Here is a 15,526-nt window from a genome sequence, read left to right as displayed (position 1 = left end):
TGCCCGCTTGGATTTCACATCCGACATGCTGAGACCTGAATATCTTTCTCTCCAAGGAATTAAGAATATGGCATCGCGCATTCCAGTCTTCACAAAAGATGCCCCCGCTCCCATGGGTGGCCTCCTCAGTCAAGGCATCGTCGCCAATGGCTTTGTCTTCACCTCGGGCGCCATCGCATAAGACCCCATAACCGGTCAAGTTATTGATGGGGACATTGAAGAGCACACAGTACGTCAACTCTCTTGTATTGAACACTACTAACCTGGATTATTAGCACCGATGCATCAACAACCTGGGCGCAACTCTAGAGGCAGCGGGGTCCAGCTTGAACGATGTCATTGAAGTCACGATTTACATGGCTAGCTCGGAAAAGTTTGCGCGCATGAATGAGGTTTACAAGACATATTGGGGAGATATCAAGCCTGCAGGGACGTGAGACAACCATTTTCATTTACCAAGGACCTATGCTAATATGCATGCTTAGGACCGTGTTCATGTTGGAGCTACCGCCTAAGACTCTGCTGGGGATGAAGTGTGTTGGTTTGGTTACCAGACAATCAGTTGCCAAGTCGAAGGTATAGTCAATGAAAAGACTTTAAAAGCAGGGCCTTGCCTTGCGGTTGCTGTTGACTTTGGTTCGCAATCATCGCTAGTTCAAGATTGAACGCAAATACGCACATAATTAAACAATTTCAAAGTATTCTGATAAAAACCGGGCTCATATCACGCTCATCCGTAAATGGGTTGCTCTTACTTCCCACGGATGTCTTTGGATCTTCAACGAGGGAGTGATTGAACTGGTTTGATTAGTATCCCCATAAAAAGTACAAGGATGGAAGGGATAGCTCATCTTACCTTGATAATCGAGAGACGAACGCCTTTGTTTGGCTCGAGGCACACTCAAGCGTACCGGTGTTTCTCAGACACGTCCGGCGCCGCAGCCGCAGACTCCCCAACCCTTCCAGTCCCGTAATGCGACGTTTCCCCAGGCGCAATAGTCCCGGGTTCCCGATGAAGAGCCTCGGCTGGCCTCTCATTCTCAGACACAGGTTGATTCACCGATGACGTAGCCTCATGCGCCGGGGGAGCGACGCCCTTGCGCTTCCACTCATGGCGCGCAAGCATCTCATCAGCTCCCCGTAAGTCTTTCTTGCCCTTCTCTGCAATTGCCTCGTTTTCTGTGCGCGACTCAACTGTTGTCGGATGATCCGGGTTCTTCTCAAAGGTTTGGTCGGTGGCCTTTAGTACCTCGCCCCGGATTGCGTCACCAGCACCTCGGACGCCCTTGAGGCCGGACTTGACGTCGTCGACAAGTTTGGACATTATGCTGGAGGAAGATGTGTGTGAATGATGGGTGTTGTATGTGTAAGATGTTGAATGCAATTCTTGGCTTGCGCCTAGTGTTGGTTTTATATCCTTGGCTGTGGATCGGCCAGACGGGTGAGGCGGAATGACGTCGTCGAGTTGATGACGTCGTCTTTGCTGATATCGGAACTATGTGAAAGCAAGTTTTCAACATTAGCATACTATCAGACTACAGAACAACTGGCGAATGGAATGATACACTCGACGCTCGCCCTACTCGTCGCGCTGGATGAAGCATGGTATTCAATGTCCAATGCACTCTCTTTAAACAGTGCCAAGAACACGAGACTGCCTACACCAAACTCAAATTTGGTCATGCGAGGAAAAGAGCATTTTATTGCTTGCTAGGTTCATACTGATGATTTTTGCCGTCACGTCATGAATGCATTTTCTCTTTCAAATCAATCAGCCAGCCGCAATCCGCGAACGACAACCCGAGCCCTGACCGCCGCACCAGCTCCGACGTCAAATTCCTGCTCGATACCCATTTCGGGAGCCCCAGCCACAGTTGTGTACGGAACTTCGTAGCTTCCAGCCTCATCCTTTCCATTCATCAGCGTCAGCTTGAAGCTTGGGGGGTCGGCAAGGACGTCGGCCGTGATGGGGAATCGGAAGGCTGAGTCAAAGGCAGGGTTAAAAATGTCTGTGCCTGGGCTGTAAGTCTTTGCAGGAGTGACAAACTCCTTGTCGCCCCACGTAACCTTGACGCTGGGGTTGAGCTCGTCGCGCTGACCACTAAGTCCGGTGACGCCGGCGATGAGCACGGTGGCAAGACCGCAGATTTGTCCCTCCTCTTGGCTCTCGGCCGAAATACTGTCGGCTTCACCAACAAAGTTGAAGAATTTGGCATACAGCGTCAGCTTGCTCTCGGTAGGCTGACCCTTGTGGACAAGACTTAGCTCCTGGGAGCCGCCGGCCAGAAGAAGCTGCTTGACAGTCGTGGTAGCGATGCCAATATCGTCGTCACCACCGAGATCATCGTCATTGACGTCAACAGTAATGCGCTGGTCGTAATCCGTGACGAGAAAGTCGTGTGTCTCGTTCCACTCGGGATCGTGGCTGTTCTTTTGAGTGGAAGTGCGCCACTCCTCTTCCGCACCAACGGTTACATTGCAATAGCAGTCGGGCACATCCTTGACGAGCTTCTGCAGGAGTCGTTTGGCTCCGCTCTTCTTTGGGCCCGTAATTCCGGTAGCGGTGCCAATCGTGAGGCGGATAACACCGAGGTGGTGCTGGAAGGTCTTGAAGTAGTCGTTGGAAGAGTCGAGCTTAACGAGAAAGCGGTTGGGCAGGACCGCCATGGAAGAAATGATGTTGAGAATGACCTTGCGAACGGCCTTGTCGATGATGGAAAAGTCGGCGATGTTGGCGGCGTCAGTGAAGTCGAGTTCAAGAGTCGGCGGGTTGATGAGAGCGACCTGGGCAGCCCCAATCTGGCGACCGTTGGCATTAGTATCCGAGAATAGCATCTTGATCAAGCTGGAGCTCATACCAAAGGGATGACGTTGGTCAAGGGACAGAGCAGGACTGACAGTCTTCCCCTCAACTTGACGTGCTCGATTCCCTACGAATTGATACTCAGTTAGACGCCGAGAGCAACCGCGTTCGTCAGTTGGTAGACACTCACAATTTTGGGCACCATGCCGCCTTCAAGCTCAAAATCGCACTTGCCGTCCCAGTCCAAGTCCATATCAAGCTTGATGCCTTGGAGCTCGGTCTTGTGAACGTCGACGTGAGAAAGACGGATCGGGGTAGGCCCAAAATCAAGCTTCACGAAGCGTAGTGAGGAGAGAGGACCAGGAAGCATGGCTTCGAGCATGGGCTCGACTATCTCCTTGATCATTCTGCCGCCTGCGACGTTGATGTTGGGCCATAGCTGAGCGATGATGTCGTTGAGGAAGCCTTGTCAAATGTGAGCCAGATAATCCCGGGACGTGCATATGGGATCGAGCATTGTGGAATCGTGAATGTCGAGGCTTGGAAGGAGCATCTAACCTGCGGATTCTGTGCCTCCAGAGGCGGTCAAGGTGTCGACGAGAGACGCCATGATGGGTGAGGGCACTCAGAGCGGGTTGAGGGCGGTTCGTTTGACGGGTTTGGAAAAGGATGCAGAAAGGAGGAAGAGGAAAGAACAGGATCCCAAAAGAGAGCAGAATAAAAGCGACTGAAACAAGGTTTCAATATGAGGTCGGTGATGATGAGTGACGATGGAGCTGGAGGTTATGCGGGGTTCGGGCCATGCTTGGTGCCCGCTTGTCAGCTGATAAGTGTCGCGGCCTGAGGCACTGACGTCATTGTGTATTCACGGACCTGCCACGTCGCGCATAGAAGTTTTGACGTCACAATCGTCACTGAACATGACCTGAAACGTTCAAAATCAAGCATTAGAGCTTGATTGACAGTTGGGAGTATAGCCTGATAACATACAAGTTGTTTTCTTAGAAGTAAATCGAGTTATACTTGCTAGGACCAATTTTAACATGGCAGGTTGAGCTAAGATAGGGACTAGAGTTTAAGCATAAGTCGAGAGCCAAGATCTAAAAATAGAACTCTCCAGAGAGACAAGGTCATGGATGGGAAGCGAGATAGACGAGAAGAACAGACGAAAGCTTGATTAAACGTCTTTCCGGTTATTTTCATAAGAATCACTGGCCCGCCTCTTTGCCCTAGCACCTCCAATCATCGATCAGAATAAATCACTAACACATCAACCTTCTTTCGAGTTGCTATGTGAATGGTGTTAAGCACGCCTGCTGTCTTTATCTTGTTCTATAGTCACCGACGCATCTAATACATCTGAATACCCGTATTTGGACCCCCAAATCTCCTGCTGAACGGAGCTTGTTTGAAGTCACTGTCTCCTTCAACCTCTCGAAATTCACATCGTCACCATACGCAACCGTCACTAGTGCATTGCCCAATCAAGTATTCCTATTGTATGTCTGACAGGACGTCCATGACTCGAGTGCACAGGTTAGTGGATATTCTCCCCACTGTTTGATGGAGACTGGGATGCCGGCCTTTCCGAAGTTTTTTCCGGCTCTTGCTCATTGTTGCAAGTCGGAAGAAGGCCATACTTGGCAAAGGCCGGCACGATCAGTGTGTATGCTTCATCTCGGTCATGGGCCAAGCCTTCCTTGACCACTACTTCTGCGATCGTGTCAAAGACGGAGTTTTTAAGGCAGCGCTTCCCTGGTCCTCTTTTGCCCTCTACCTCTTTGGTCTCGCCGAGGACTCGTTTCACTTTGGAGGCAATGGCAAGCATGAATATAGAGAAGAGCTCCTGGGCCCATTGAAGGAATAATCCTGAATCACGTCGCGTTTGGATGATCAATTCGTGCACTCCGAGCTGCCAATTGAATTTGGACACCCATCCGCCAGGTCTGAAAATATTAGCAATTATCATTTGGTAAAGATAATACACACCTGGAAGCCGAAGAAAGAAACATGCCGAGATAACAACTCAACAGCAAGGACTCCCTCTCGGGTGGGGCGAGATAATCCTGGTATGCAACTTCTGCATCTAGCCATTCTTCAAGTATCTCTTTGTTTGAGAAGCTGTCATCATCCGCACCATAGCCCACAATACGTCCTGAGCTAGAGGGATGATATCAACAAAAAACAGTTCATCACCGATGGATTGTTTTTCCCGACCCCTGGTTTGATGCAGATACTCCAGTCTTGTCGCCAAGGCCTGGGCGGACAGGGACAGAAGAACTGCAGTTAGGTCATGATTAAGTAAATCCCATTGATGCTGGGAGTTTTTCGAAGATCTTTTTAAGTGGAAAGAAATCTTTGTTGTCGTGGGTTTCCCATTCGCTGCGGGGCGAGGGGTGCTGATGTCGAACACCCATGATACGAAATGATTTACTGTCTGCTCCGGAGGCTGCCCTGACGACTCGCTCTTCCAAGGAAGCATTCCGGAAAAATCAAGTGCGTCTAAGGTGCTCTTTAAGGTGGCGGAAAACATATTCGAAATGCCTGTAACTTCTTTGTCGATGCTGCTCAGGGGAAGCCCTTTTGAAATCTGGCGGTAAATTTCTGGTAGAGAAGCATCCTCTTCATAGTTGTCTTGGTGTTGAAAATCCAAAAACGTGTGCAGTGGACCTTTAGGAGGAATGAATAACTCGCCGAAAGGATCCAAAGCAAATGTGCCATAGAGACATATGAGTTCGTAAAGAGGATTCTCGGCCATCTGAGTCCACTCTTGGGGCCTTGATACATTAAATCTGCAGCCACGACTGTAGTGGATGAGCAGCGCGAGACTGGCCAGCTCATGATCCTCAATTAGTGGGTGCCAATTTGGGTCGGAGGCAAAACCTCTTCTCACCCAGGCCCGAATTGCAGTCATAATCAAGGTAACCCCCAACTGAGCTATAGTTGCTGACCAATGGAGCGCTCGAAGGCCGACGAATTGAACAATGTAGCCCACGATTGCTAGAGACGTGGAGATCGTGACCAGCAATCTCAACCTGATCAGCACATAATCATCTCAGGCATACCCTTGGAAAGATTTCATAAATACCTATAGTTCTTCTTGTTGAGCCGCGAGAACTTGATTGACTCGCCGTCTCCTGCCATGAAAATTACACAGGAAGGGAAGTGTTGGTCGCCCACAGTCCGTGCTTTTTGGAGTGTGAGTATTCGAGTGCCCTTATTCAATGGAGACCATGCCGTCTCGTCGGTGACACCATCAATGACGTGCCCGCATGCTATGATTGCAATTATCAAGCACGTCGTGCCGGCACAGAAGCAAGGGTACCCATACTCTGCCACCCGAGATTCAGCTTTTGTCCATTCCAAATGGTAAGTAGCCATCCCAGCAAAGGCGACGACAAACAACTGAAGAAGCGTTCCCAGTGCTGCCCATGCCCGAAATTCCCGTGTTGATGCTGTGGCGCCTTGAACGTTGAGTGTCAGATTTGGTGATCCGTTTTTTCGGGACAGAATTTGCTCAATAGCCCTGGAACTATAAGGTGACCAGAAATTTCTGATTCTTCGGGACAGAATTCGCACAATAATTCGCGCAATGTTCCTGGATGTATAAGGTGACCGGAGATTTCCCTTTTCGACGGCCGTCCTTAGGTCAGACACCGCGCCATCTTGAGCGATGACGAATGTTTCCATGTCCTCCCCGCTTCCGATTAGTGGCACAATCTGTTGGCCATTCCACATCTCGCAGACGTTCTGTGACGTTGAGGAGAGGAGCTCTTGTTCGGCAACTGAAGGACTTTCTCGTGCTCTTTGCAGACTGGTCAGAGCCCATGTATGATTGAAATTGGGAATCATACCTGCCAATGAGGGCTTTCAGCCTCTTCCCCCACCGACGCGAATGGCGCTAACGATGGTTGTGATGATACCAAGCGGCCCCATGGCGAGGAGGACATTATCCGCCCAGCCCATGCTCATGCTGAGGAATTGTTTGGTGACCTGCTCACCGAAGAGGGTGAGCAGTGGAGCAAGGTCGCTGAAGAGGTTGTTGGAGAAGTCATCGCCCTCAAACTCGTCGGAGGTGGTTGGGGCCATTGTGGGGGTTTTCAGGATGCCTGATGAGAAAAGAGGTTGAAAGTTGTTCTCACGCGGGTGAGGAAACAGTACCATTTTATGTTGGACACTTCAAAATCAGGCTGTGGTGCCAAGTATTCGGGGCGGAGCGGCTGAGACAACCTGCAGCAAGAACGGGTATCTCGGTCCAATAAGACGCATCTTTAGATAAGAGAGGGTTGCATGCCATACCAGCCACAACAGAAATGCACCAGGAACAGTGGCCAGCTGGTGAGAAGCCGGGTCTGTCAACGAAAAAGGTAATGCCTTGGCGCTCAAGCGCGCGGCGCAGCGGATGACAAGAGTGGGAAAAGGCAAGTTGACGCAGGGCAGAATTCGGAGACAGGGGGTTTGAAAAGCATGACAGAGAAAAGAGATAAGCCAAGTTTTGCAGATGGAGGTCTTGATGTGTTATAAAACCTATTTTCCCATACGTTCAGAAATCCAAACAAAGCTGACGTACTTGCCTTGGGAAAAGCGATTTGAATTGTAGATACGAATAGGACTCGATTCAGTGCAAGCACCCGTCTCTTCATCGTCACATATAAATCTCTCATGGGTTTCAAACTACTGAGTAGGCACCAACAACCGGTCAACATCCGGACCCCAGCCCTCCTCATCTGAGAAAACAATGGTGTTGGAGCCCTGCTTCAAGTTGCAATGCAGAGAGCTGCTTCCAGCCTCGGTAGAATGATGTCGGGTGGACAGGAATGCTACCCGCTGCGACTGTCCATTGACAGTAACGTTGGCATGTCGCGAGGCGGTATCTCCATTGCGGAACTTGATAGTGATAGTATCGCGACCACCGGCACTCTTGACATCCTTGAAAGTGACAGTTCCGCCCTTGTCGCCTCCGATGTAACCGGCTGCCTTGCCTCCACTGCACTCACTGCAGGAGATGACGACGGCATCATTGCTGAGCGTAGCGCTCTCACCCTCAAGGCTGGTCTCTCCAGATCGTTCGGACCAAGTGCCCTTGGACACATCGGGAGCCCAGCTATCACGCCACTCGAGGGTAACCTTGGTGCCAGAGACGGTGAGAGGCAGCCAGATGTAGGTGCTAGCAGCGAGGTTGGATGAGACCCAGCGGTCACCGATGTAAATTGCATTGTCCGTACCAAGAGGCTGGATGTAGCTCACTTGGCTTCGGAACGTGTTGGAACCGACTGGAGCGAACTCTGTCCATTCAGACCAGGGACCGGAGAGAGACTTGGCATAGCTGTAGACCTATGAAGAGCACGAGTGTTAGTTTAGGACGATGCTTCAAATAGCTATTAACTCTTACGTTGTCGTTAGGGTTCCAGCCCGTCAAGTGCGAGCCAAAGATGAAATAGTAGCCGTTCTTTTTGAGCATCGCTGGAGACTCGGCAAAGTACTGCCACTCGAAAGTAATCTTGGTGACGTTGAGATAATCTTCCGAAAGGGCCATGATGCGGGTGCCATACTCGCGCTGTGCAAATTGTTAGTACGTGAACGTCCAAAAGTCCAAAAAAACCACTCACGTCTTCGGTCATCAGGTAGGCAGATCCATCATCATCCTTGAAGAGACCCATGTCTCGGCTCTGGCGACCAAGAGGCCTGAAGCTGCCTCGATAGGAATACTTGCCGCAAACACTATCACCTGTGGCGACTCCAACGCGGGCATCTTTGTAGTCCTTGCTGTCAATGTGCAGGTACAGGACATACTTGCGGGTCTTATCGTTGTAGATAACCTTGGGTCTCTCGACAATGCGTTCTGGGCCAAGGTCACCAGCCTCGCTCGTGCGCGAGAGGAGGGCGCCTTCATACTTCCACTCGACAAGATTTTTGGAGGAGTAGCAGTTGACGTTCTGGAAGTAGGTTCCGTCTGTCTTGTCTTCACCGATCATGTAGTAAGTTCCGTCGACCTCACTGTTGAAGGGTAAGCCTGATAGAATCGCGGTGTGGCTGTAGGCTGACATACATGAGGCCATGGCCATGAGCTTGAACATGCTCGCCGGTATTGGTCTAGGAAGCATGTTAGTAGAGCTATGGTAGATATTATTGAGTAGTCGTCTTACCGCAGTCCATGTCGCTCCGGGAATAATGTCGAGAGCGGCTTGGACTCGGCACGCAGAAAGTGCAGCCAGAAGAATTGTAGAGAACCGAGCCATTGTGATGACCTTGATGGGTTACTTGATTTCTCAACTCATTTCCAAGTTCCACTGAAGGATCGCGTCATTACTTATACTACGCAATTACCTCTTGTTCCTTGTAAGGTGGGATTAAGGTGGTCCCACCGAGAGAAATAAAGGCAGTCGTATTCAAAACTAGCGCACCAATGAGCTCAACTACACGAGGAAGTCAACCATGTAAAAGCATGGACCTATCCCTCTGCCCGACTCTTGCGGGGAACGGACCTTCGGGGAAGCCGGAGCGACGACAGACTCCCCTTTTAGGCATCTCGAAGATGATCAGCGCCCTGCCAAGACATTGTATCAAATCCCCGCATTTTTATGATCCAATGCCGACGGCTTTCTTACCAGAATAGTGTCCGAGCTCGGCTTTTGATGAGCGTGATTTGCGGGGTAGTGATGAATACGATCGTGGGCCGATACCTGGGCCGACGTCCGATGCAAGAGAGACTTTGATGCGACGCTACCACGCTGGGTCGAGTGAAGCCCTCCGGCCCGCTGCGGGCCGAGAAAGGGACTGGATCGTCATGTGGATGCCGTCACTGACAATAACGCTGGCCAAGTGACCTTCTTGCTAGTATTGTCTACGGCGTAAATCGCGGCCCGATGTATGGCACATGTTGAACAATCTCCCAATCTATACCAAAACCGCAGTTTCCTTCTTGGTATACATCCCCTGGTAGAACAACGACCCTGCTGTTGTCTCCGAGCTTGAAAAGTTAAAGTCCCATCCCGGCAGAATATCCACAATCCCCAGTCTCCGATACACCACATGCCCCTCGTAGCTATCATCCGTCGGCTCGATAATTAGCCCGCACACATCATGCGGCTTTGCTGCTGGGTCCTTCAACCACTCTTCCTTGTCGTCTCCATCTAAATATGCTTTGAGAAGCACAACCCGCACACCCTCTTGTTTGACCAAACCACCAGATGAATCTGAGAGTGAGTCCAGATAGAAGTCCACCTCGAGGTCATCTGGTACCGCAGTCAGCAGCTTAATAGCGAACATCCAACCCTCCACAATGAGCTTTTTCACTTTTCCATCTGTGCCTGTTCCCTGTCGAACAACCTCAACCAGTCTAATATCATCAACAGAGGCTGTGCCATCCTGCCAGACCAATGGTTGATTCATGCAACACCATGACCATGACGGGAACTCCTCTGATTTGACCGTCGGCCAGGGTGGCCTACCTGTCACTGGCACTCTCCTCCAAGTCAAGCCGTGCCAAAGATCCGACTCCCAGTACCCATCCAGATATTTCTCGTGGTTTCCGAGTAGTTGGTTGATTTTAGACGTGATGCCCGACAACGCGATGAGTTTATCGCTTTGCTTGGTGAGGCTTCGCTGCGAATACTCACTTAGGATCTGATACCACTTGTCCCGAATCATTTCAACACTGTTCCAGTCATTTGAATCTGCCGCGTATTTAGGAGACAGAGGAAGGAAATAGCTCCCAAGAGATTCGAGAGTGATTGGCGTTCGAGAGGCATGTTTCCCCCACCCAGCGCGACATCGAAACTTGACCTCATCACGACCAATAAAGACCAGCCTCGAAGAAAGAAGCCTTTCCTGAAAGGTCCAACCACGGCTCGCCCACGGAGAAGAAGTCGCAGGTCCCGCCTCCTGGATGTTGTTGAATGAAGGAAAATAAAATTGGAGATGGTTAAGAGAACCCTTCCACTGGATGATGTCCTCGGCCCATGGAGGCCTATTTCTCAAGAACCCCTTCTCTGCTCCACTGGAATCAATCGGGACGATTGTGAACTGCGCCATTTCGTAGTACTGCATCATTCGCACGCTTTCATAGATCCACTCCCCAGAGTCTTGCACGATGCACAGCGCATCTATCCATATGTGAGAAGCTCCAAGGCGATGCGCAAGGGAAATGCTGTGTTGCAGTGTTTGTGGAAGGGTATCAGTCCTAAAGCCCTTTAATCTCTCTGGCAGATTTGCCAAGACAGTCCTGGCATCGAAAACGACCTTGGCCGGACCCCAGCAATAGCTTAGGATGACGTATGGAATGTCCTGGTTGTTGGTCTCCTCTAGTCGTATCATCTTTTCGTCTGAAATGTTCAATAGCCTCAACGGCGCAGCAATCGTGCCTGGGTATGAGCATTCCGAGTGATGCTTGTCATGGTTTCCCACACAAGTATTTAGGTAAGCCTTGATTCTTTGAATGGACCGATCTGACAACGGATTTGGGTCTGGCATGGGCGTATAGTGACCTGCAAGTTCGTTAGCGAGCTTCGGGAAGTATCCAGTCGAACAATTCACCATCCGCCCTGTGCCTGGCAAAGACATCTATAGGGTACACTTCCGTTCCCATACGAAGCTCTCCAGCGATCCGATTAGGGAGCCAATCGTCTCGGGAATTTGCAAACTGAACAGTCGCCAGGTCGGGGTGGAACTCATTCAGCTGGAGCGTAATGCGGCCGGCGTAGTTTTGCTCTGTCGGACGCAATTGTAGTTGAGTCAAGATGACTTTTTTGAGGAAGAGACACATGTGGCAACCGTTGGCGCCCGATCTATCCAGTTGCGGCAGGCCGGGTAGTTCATCCTCCAAGATAAAATCGAGAGGAATAATTCCATATTCATCAAGATCTAGGTCGTCACGCCCCTCGTACTGTTGCGGTGGCGGTGCGTCGACGATGGCGCTGTTGTCGAACGTGAGTCGCAAGCATCGCTGGCACAGTGTCTGGGCTCCTTTTGACGCTGCTATAGGTGAAGGCATCGCGTAAACTGAAGGATGGAGAAAGAGGGGAGAAATAATAGGAGCGGACAGAATGACTTGGCTACATCAGCTGGTTGTAGGAAATTGATGTGCTGACAGTGAGCCATTTTCCCACAAAACACTGCCACTTGGGTGGGACTCGGTTCTGAGCAATCAGAGCCCTGTCAAATACAGCCTTAAGATGACCAGCAGGGCCTAGGGTAAGAGGTCGCGTCGAAAGCCATGTTGGGTTTCTATGCTGTGTTTATAATAGCAGTCGTTATTAGAAAAACATGCTTGATGTGTGAGCTACACATCAATAATATAGAGTTGTGTAAAAAAGCAGTTGAGAAAGCGTAGGTATTTATCAGCGAAAAAAATGCGACGATTCATGACGAAAATAAAATCGAAGGAGTGTAGATCTCAACAGGACCTTAAAGAGCAAAAAGAGAGAATTAAGTCTGATTCACATTTCGTATAGATATAGATCCTCTTATAACATTGAATTCATTTCACTCTAATATCCTCAGGTCAACATTCATGCTATTAATGTACACAAGACATTCGTTTAGGATTAGGACAGGCATTAATAGGTATTCCACAGCAGTCTGGGAGGCGCTTTTTATCCTAACTTTACCATATCTAGCACACTATAAGGCTACCAAGCTGCTTCCTACAAAATTGCAGTTACTTCGATCTCAATATCTGTTAGTCGTGGCAATTCTTTCACCGCTACACATGTTCGAACCTAGCCTATGGTTAGCAATTTATCATGGTACACCATGGTGACATACCGGTTTAACGTCCTGACTTAGGACCTTCAAGTATGCCTCATTCATGCTGGCGTAGTCAGACATGGAGGTGAGGAAAATGTTGACTCGGATCTGGTAATTGCCATGGGTGAGCTATTGAATGACCAAGATTCCAGGCTTCACCTACTACTTTGTGAAGACTGCTTCCGGCAGTCTCCAAGATTCTGGAAATGTTTTTGAAGATCTGAGTCTATCTCAAAGTCAGTGTGAGAAGCCGACAATGGATGGAGTAGCTCACGGTGCGATCGGCTACTGTTCCTTCAACTAGCTTCCCCGTCACCGGATCAACGCCCGTGACACCAGACAGGAAGACCATGTTTCCAACCACCAGAGCTTGGGAGTAAAGCCCGTTAGCTGAAGCGCCCTCAACGCGGACCTGCATACTGTCGAGAAGAGACATTGTGGGAAGCTGGTGTGAAGAGTCTGGGATGGGACACGGCAAGGCTAAAGTAAGCGATATTGTTGAGTGGTGAAAGCAGCGTGTTTTCAAAGTTTTCTTGTGATATTAGGTCTCTCGTGAATCGGAAATCGGGTCCGCCTCAGCAGAATACCCATCCCGGAGTCTGAACTCCTCGGCTGGACTTCTCGGGCTCTGCGGCCCGCGAACGAGACGTGCCAAGAGATACGATTGCCTAGGCCGGAACGAGAACCAAACGTAGGTAGGCGTGACAAGCTGATCGGGTTGTGGGTCCCGATGTCTCAATCGATGTAAGTTGGTTGGGTGATATTAGCCTATGTGGCGACTATCATTTACCAAGAGCACATTCCGTAAGTTCCGTAACTCTTGCCGAATCTTGTAATCTTGTGCTCTTAAGATAGTGGAATGAAGGAATCAGTGATTCCGTGTAAGCAATACCGGGACTAAATAGGCGACTACATTTATGGCTTCCTCGAGCATGAGATTGTTTTGCTTTCATGGCAATATTCTACATTGAAAGGGAGATGCCATTCTACTGTCAACACATTTTTGTAGACCTCTTATTGGTAAAGCCTTCAATACACACACACAATTGATACTATAGCTATTCTCGTATCCATTCAAACACACTCGCACTTACACCTCATTTTGAACAACCCTAGGCGTAATCTTCATCATGACCGGGGGTGGATACTTGACTGCGCTCACTCGAATACCATCTCTCACATCCTGAGAAGGATCGACGAGATCCATCTTGACAGTCACGTTAGTCTTGACCACTGCAGATACCACACTTGACAGGGTACTCACCTCGAAATGCATAAGCAACAGTGGCAGCGTTTTCTTCATCTCCAGCCACGCAATATGAACGCCGGTGCACGTCCTCTTGCCGGCGCTGAAAGCGAGGAACGCGCGATCCATCTGCCGGCGTTGATCCTCACTTGCTTGCAGCCACCGCTCTGGCCTGAATGTGGCTGAGTCCTTGCCATAGACGTGCTGATCCTGGTGCACGGCGTCGATCTGACATCCCACGATGGTTCCGCCCGGAATGAACTCGCCAGCAATTGTGGCTCCAGCCGGTGGTACCACCCTGTCGAGTCCCCAGGACGCAATTGGAAGAAGCCTCATGGACTCTTTGAGCACCGCATCAAGGTATGGCATCCTGTTGACCTCTGCCCACTTCGGCATTCGAGACAGCATGCCGGCGCTGAGGTTCTCATCGATCTCTTGCACAAGCTTCTCTCGCACGTCAGGATGCTTGGCGAGAAAGTACAGAGTGTATGTCAGGGTGCCGGCCGTGGTGTCAGCCCCGGCTCCAATGGTAGACATGATGATGCCCAGAATCTCGTCGTGCTGGACCAGCTGGGGGTACTTGGCCTGGCCCTCGAGAAACTTGGCACAGAGGTCCTTGTATGAGAGCTTGCTGGCATCTCTCTTGCGAGCCTCAAGCATGCGGTTTGCGACCTTCGCCAGCGGGCTGTCGCCTACTCCCTTGAGCGTGGTGGCCAGTCGGCTTTTGTTGAAGAGGTAGTCAGCACTTGGGACGGCACCCCAGTGACCCCAGTGATCGAAGCGAGCCATGACAGCAGCGAGCGTGCCGTCAATGTCGTTGCCGTTGGCCAGCAACCCAAGAGAATCGCTGAAAGCAATCCGGATCAGCATGTCCATGGCGAAGAATTGCAGCCACTCGCCAATATCGGTTTCTTGCAGTCTAGATAGGACCTTGATGAGGTCTTGTCCCGTCGCCTCGATTGAGTCTTCATAGTCGAGGAGAGAGTTCGTGGTAAAGGCTCGGCCGACTGACTTGCGCACTGCCGTGTGTTGAGCCTCTCCCATACCAATGATGCTAGGGACAGCACGATTCTTGCTCACGGGTATGGCGCCGTAGTAGGATGGCCCCTTATGCCAGGTCGGGTTTGTGCTGTAGACAATGGGCACGGCGGCGGGGTCGCTGACGCTGACATGATTGGGCCCAATGCGTACGAGCTTGCCGTGCTTTTGATGTAGTGCAAGCAATCTCTGGGTGTGGCCTTTGGCGTTTTGTGATCGATATCTCCAGAAGTCGGTGAACTTGGCAGCAAAGGGACCTGGGATGCTCGACAGACGAAGATATGTGGTAAAGAGGTGCACCAGCAACAGGCAGCTCCCCAGCCCGAGGGCGAAGATGATCATGACGGGCATTTTCAACTGGAACAACTGACAGTTGATTTCATCGGAATTGAGTAGTTGGAATTGCTTAGATATTGATAACAGCCTTCACCGTCTAGAGCCCTTTATCAAGACATGGCTGAGACATTCAAGGATTAGCCCAACGACACTCAACACACTCCCTGGCGTCCTCGGGTCTCCCATCCCGGCATCCTGGTCCCTTCCCGCAGATGGCGGCAGGGGCTGATGAGACCCATCGGGATGTGGAACCCGATGATAACGGCATCAGACAAGGCGTCCCCCCCCCCCACGCAGCCACGATAACATCAAGTGACGCTCAGCAAATGCGGGGTAATCAACCTTATCTCTACGAC

General features: G+C 50.5%; 8 protein-coding genes across 8 annotated transcripts; 1 reads left to right on the top strand and 7 right to left on the bottom strand.

Moving 5' to 3' along the window:
- Positions 1-25: 25 nt before the first annotated feature.
- NCS54_01450100 (Hypothetical protein) lies at positions 26-582 on the top strand (the record flags this gene model as incomplete). Its single annotated transcript, XM_053159649.1, has 3 exons — positions 26-154; positions 276-433; positions 486-582. 3 exons carry the CDS (start codon positions 26-28, stop codon positions 580-582), a joined length of 384 nt encoding a protein of 127 aa, XP_053015624.1.
- Positions 583-901: 319 nt separating this feature from the next.
- On the bottom strand, positions 902-1,363 carry NCS54_01450000 (Hypothetical protein; the record flags this gene model as incomplete). Its single annotated transcript, XM_053159648.1, has 1 exon — positions 902-1,363. Exon 1 carries the CDS (start codon positions 1,322-1,324, stop codon positions 902-904), a length of 423 nt encoding a protein of 140 aa, XP_053015623.1. The 5' UTR covers positions 1,325-1,363.
- Positions 1,364-1,767: 404 nt separating this feature from the next.
- Positions 1,768-3,413, bottom strand: NCS54_01449900 (Hypothetical protein; the record flags this gene model as incomplete). Its single annotated transcript, XM_053159647.1, has 4 exons — positions 1,768-2,799; positions 2,859-2,930; positions 2,994-3,268; positions 3,362-3,413. The coding sequence occupies 4 exons, from the start codon at positions 3,411-3,413 to the stop codon at positions 1,768-1,770; spliced, it is 1,431 nt and encodes a 476-aa protein (XP_053015622.1).
- Positions 3,414-6,673: 3,260 nt separating this feature from the next.
- Positions 6,674-6,892, bottom strand: NCS54_01449800 (Hypothetical protein; the record flags this gene model as incomplete). The annotated part of the gene is made up of 1 exon (XM_053159646.1): positions 6,674-6,892. The coding sequence occupies one exon, from the start codon at positions 6,890-6,892 to the stop codon at positions 6,674-6,676; it is 219 nt and encodes a 72-aa protein (XP_053015621.1).
- Positions 6,893-7,477: 585 nt separating this feature from the next.
- On the bottom strand, positions 7,478-9,042 carry NCS54_01449700 (Hypothetical protein; the record flags this gene model as incomplete). The annotated part of the gene is made up of 5 exons (XM_053159645.1): positions 7,478-8,137; positions 8,196-8,360; positions 8,413-8,800; positions 8,853-8,896; positions 8,950-9,042. 5 exons carry the CDS (start codon positions 9,040-9,042, stop codon positions 7,478-7,480), a joined length of 1,350 nt encoding a protein of 449 aa, XP_053015620.1.
- Positions 9,043-9,700: 658 nt separating this feature from the next.
- On the bottom strand, positions 9,701-11,795 carry NCS54_01449600 (HET domain-containing protein; the record flags this gene model as incomplete). Its single annotated transcript, XM_053159644.1, has 3 exons — positions 9,701-10,038; positions 10,255-11,289; positions 11,339-11,795. The coding sequence occupies 3 exons, from the start codon at positions 11,793-11,795 to the stop codon at positions 9,701-9,703; spliced, it is 1,830 nt and encodes a 609-aa protein (XP_053015619.1).
- A 652-nt stretch (positions 11,796-12,447) lies between these two features.
- NCS54_01449500 (Hypothetical protein) lies at positions 12,448-12,986 on the bottom strand (the record flags this gene model as incomplete). Its single annotated transcript, XM_053159643.1, has 4 exons — positions 12,448-12,522; positions 12,569-12,658; positions 12,714-12,776; positions 12,825-12,986. The coding sequence occupies 4 exons, from the start codon at positions 12,984-12,986 to the stop codon at positions 12,448-12,450; spliced, it is 390 nt and encodes a 129-aa protein (XP_053015618.1).
- A 654-nt stretch (positions 12,987-13,640) lies between these two features.
- NCS54_01449400 (Hypothetical protein) lies at positions 13,641-15,176 on the bottom strand (the record flags this gene model as incomplete). Its single annotated transcript, XM_053159642.1, has 1 exon — positions 13,641-15,176. One exon carries the CDS (start codon positions 15,174-15,176, stop codon positions 13,641-13,643), a length of 1,536 nt encoding a protein of 511 aa, XP_053015617.1.
- Between the last annotated feature and the right edge of the window lie 350 nt (positions 15,177-15,526).

Source organism: Fusarium falciforme, chromosome 12, assembly GCF_026873545.1.
Source record: "Fusarium falciforme chromosome 12, complete sequence".
NCBI classification, from domain to species: Eukaryota; Fungi; Ascomycota; class Sordariomycetes; order Hypocreales; family Nectriaceae; genus Fusarium; species Fusarium falciforme.
Note: the sequence above shows the minus strand (reverse complement) of the source record. Positions and strands in the feature narration are given on the sequence as shown.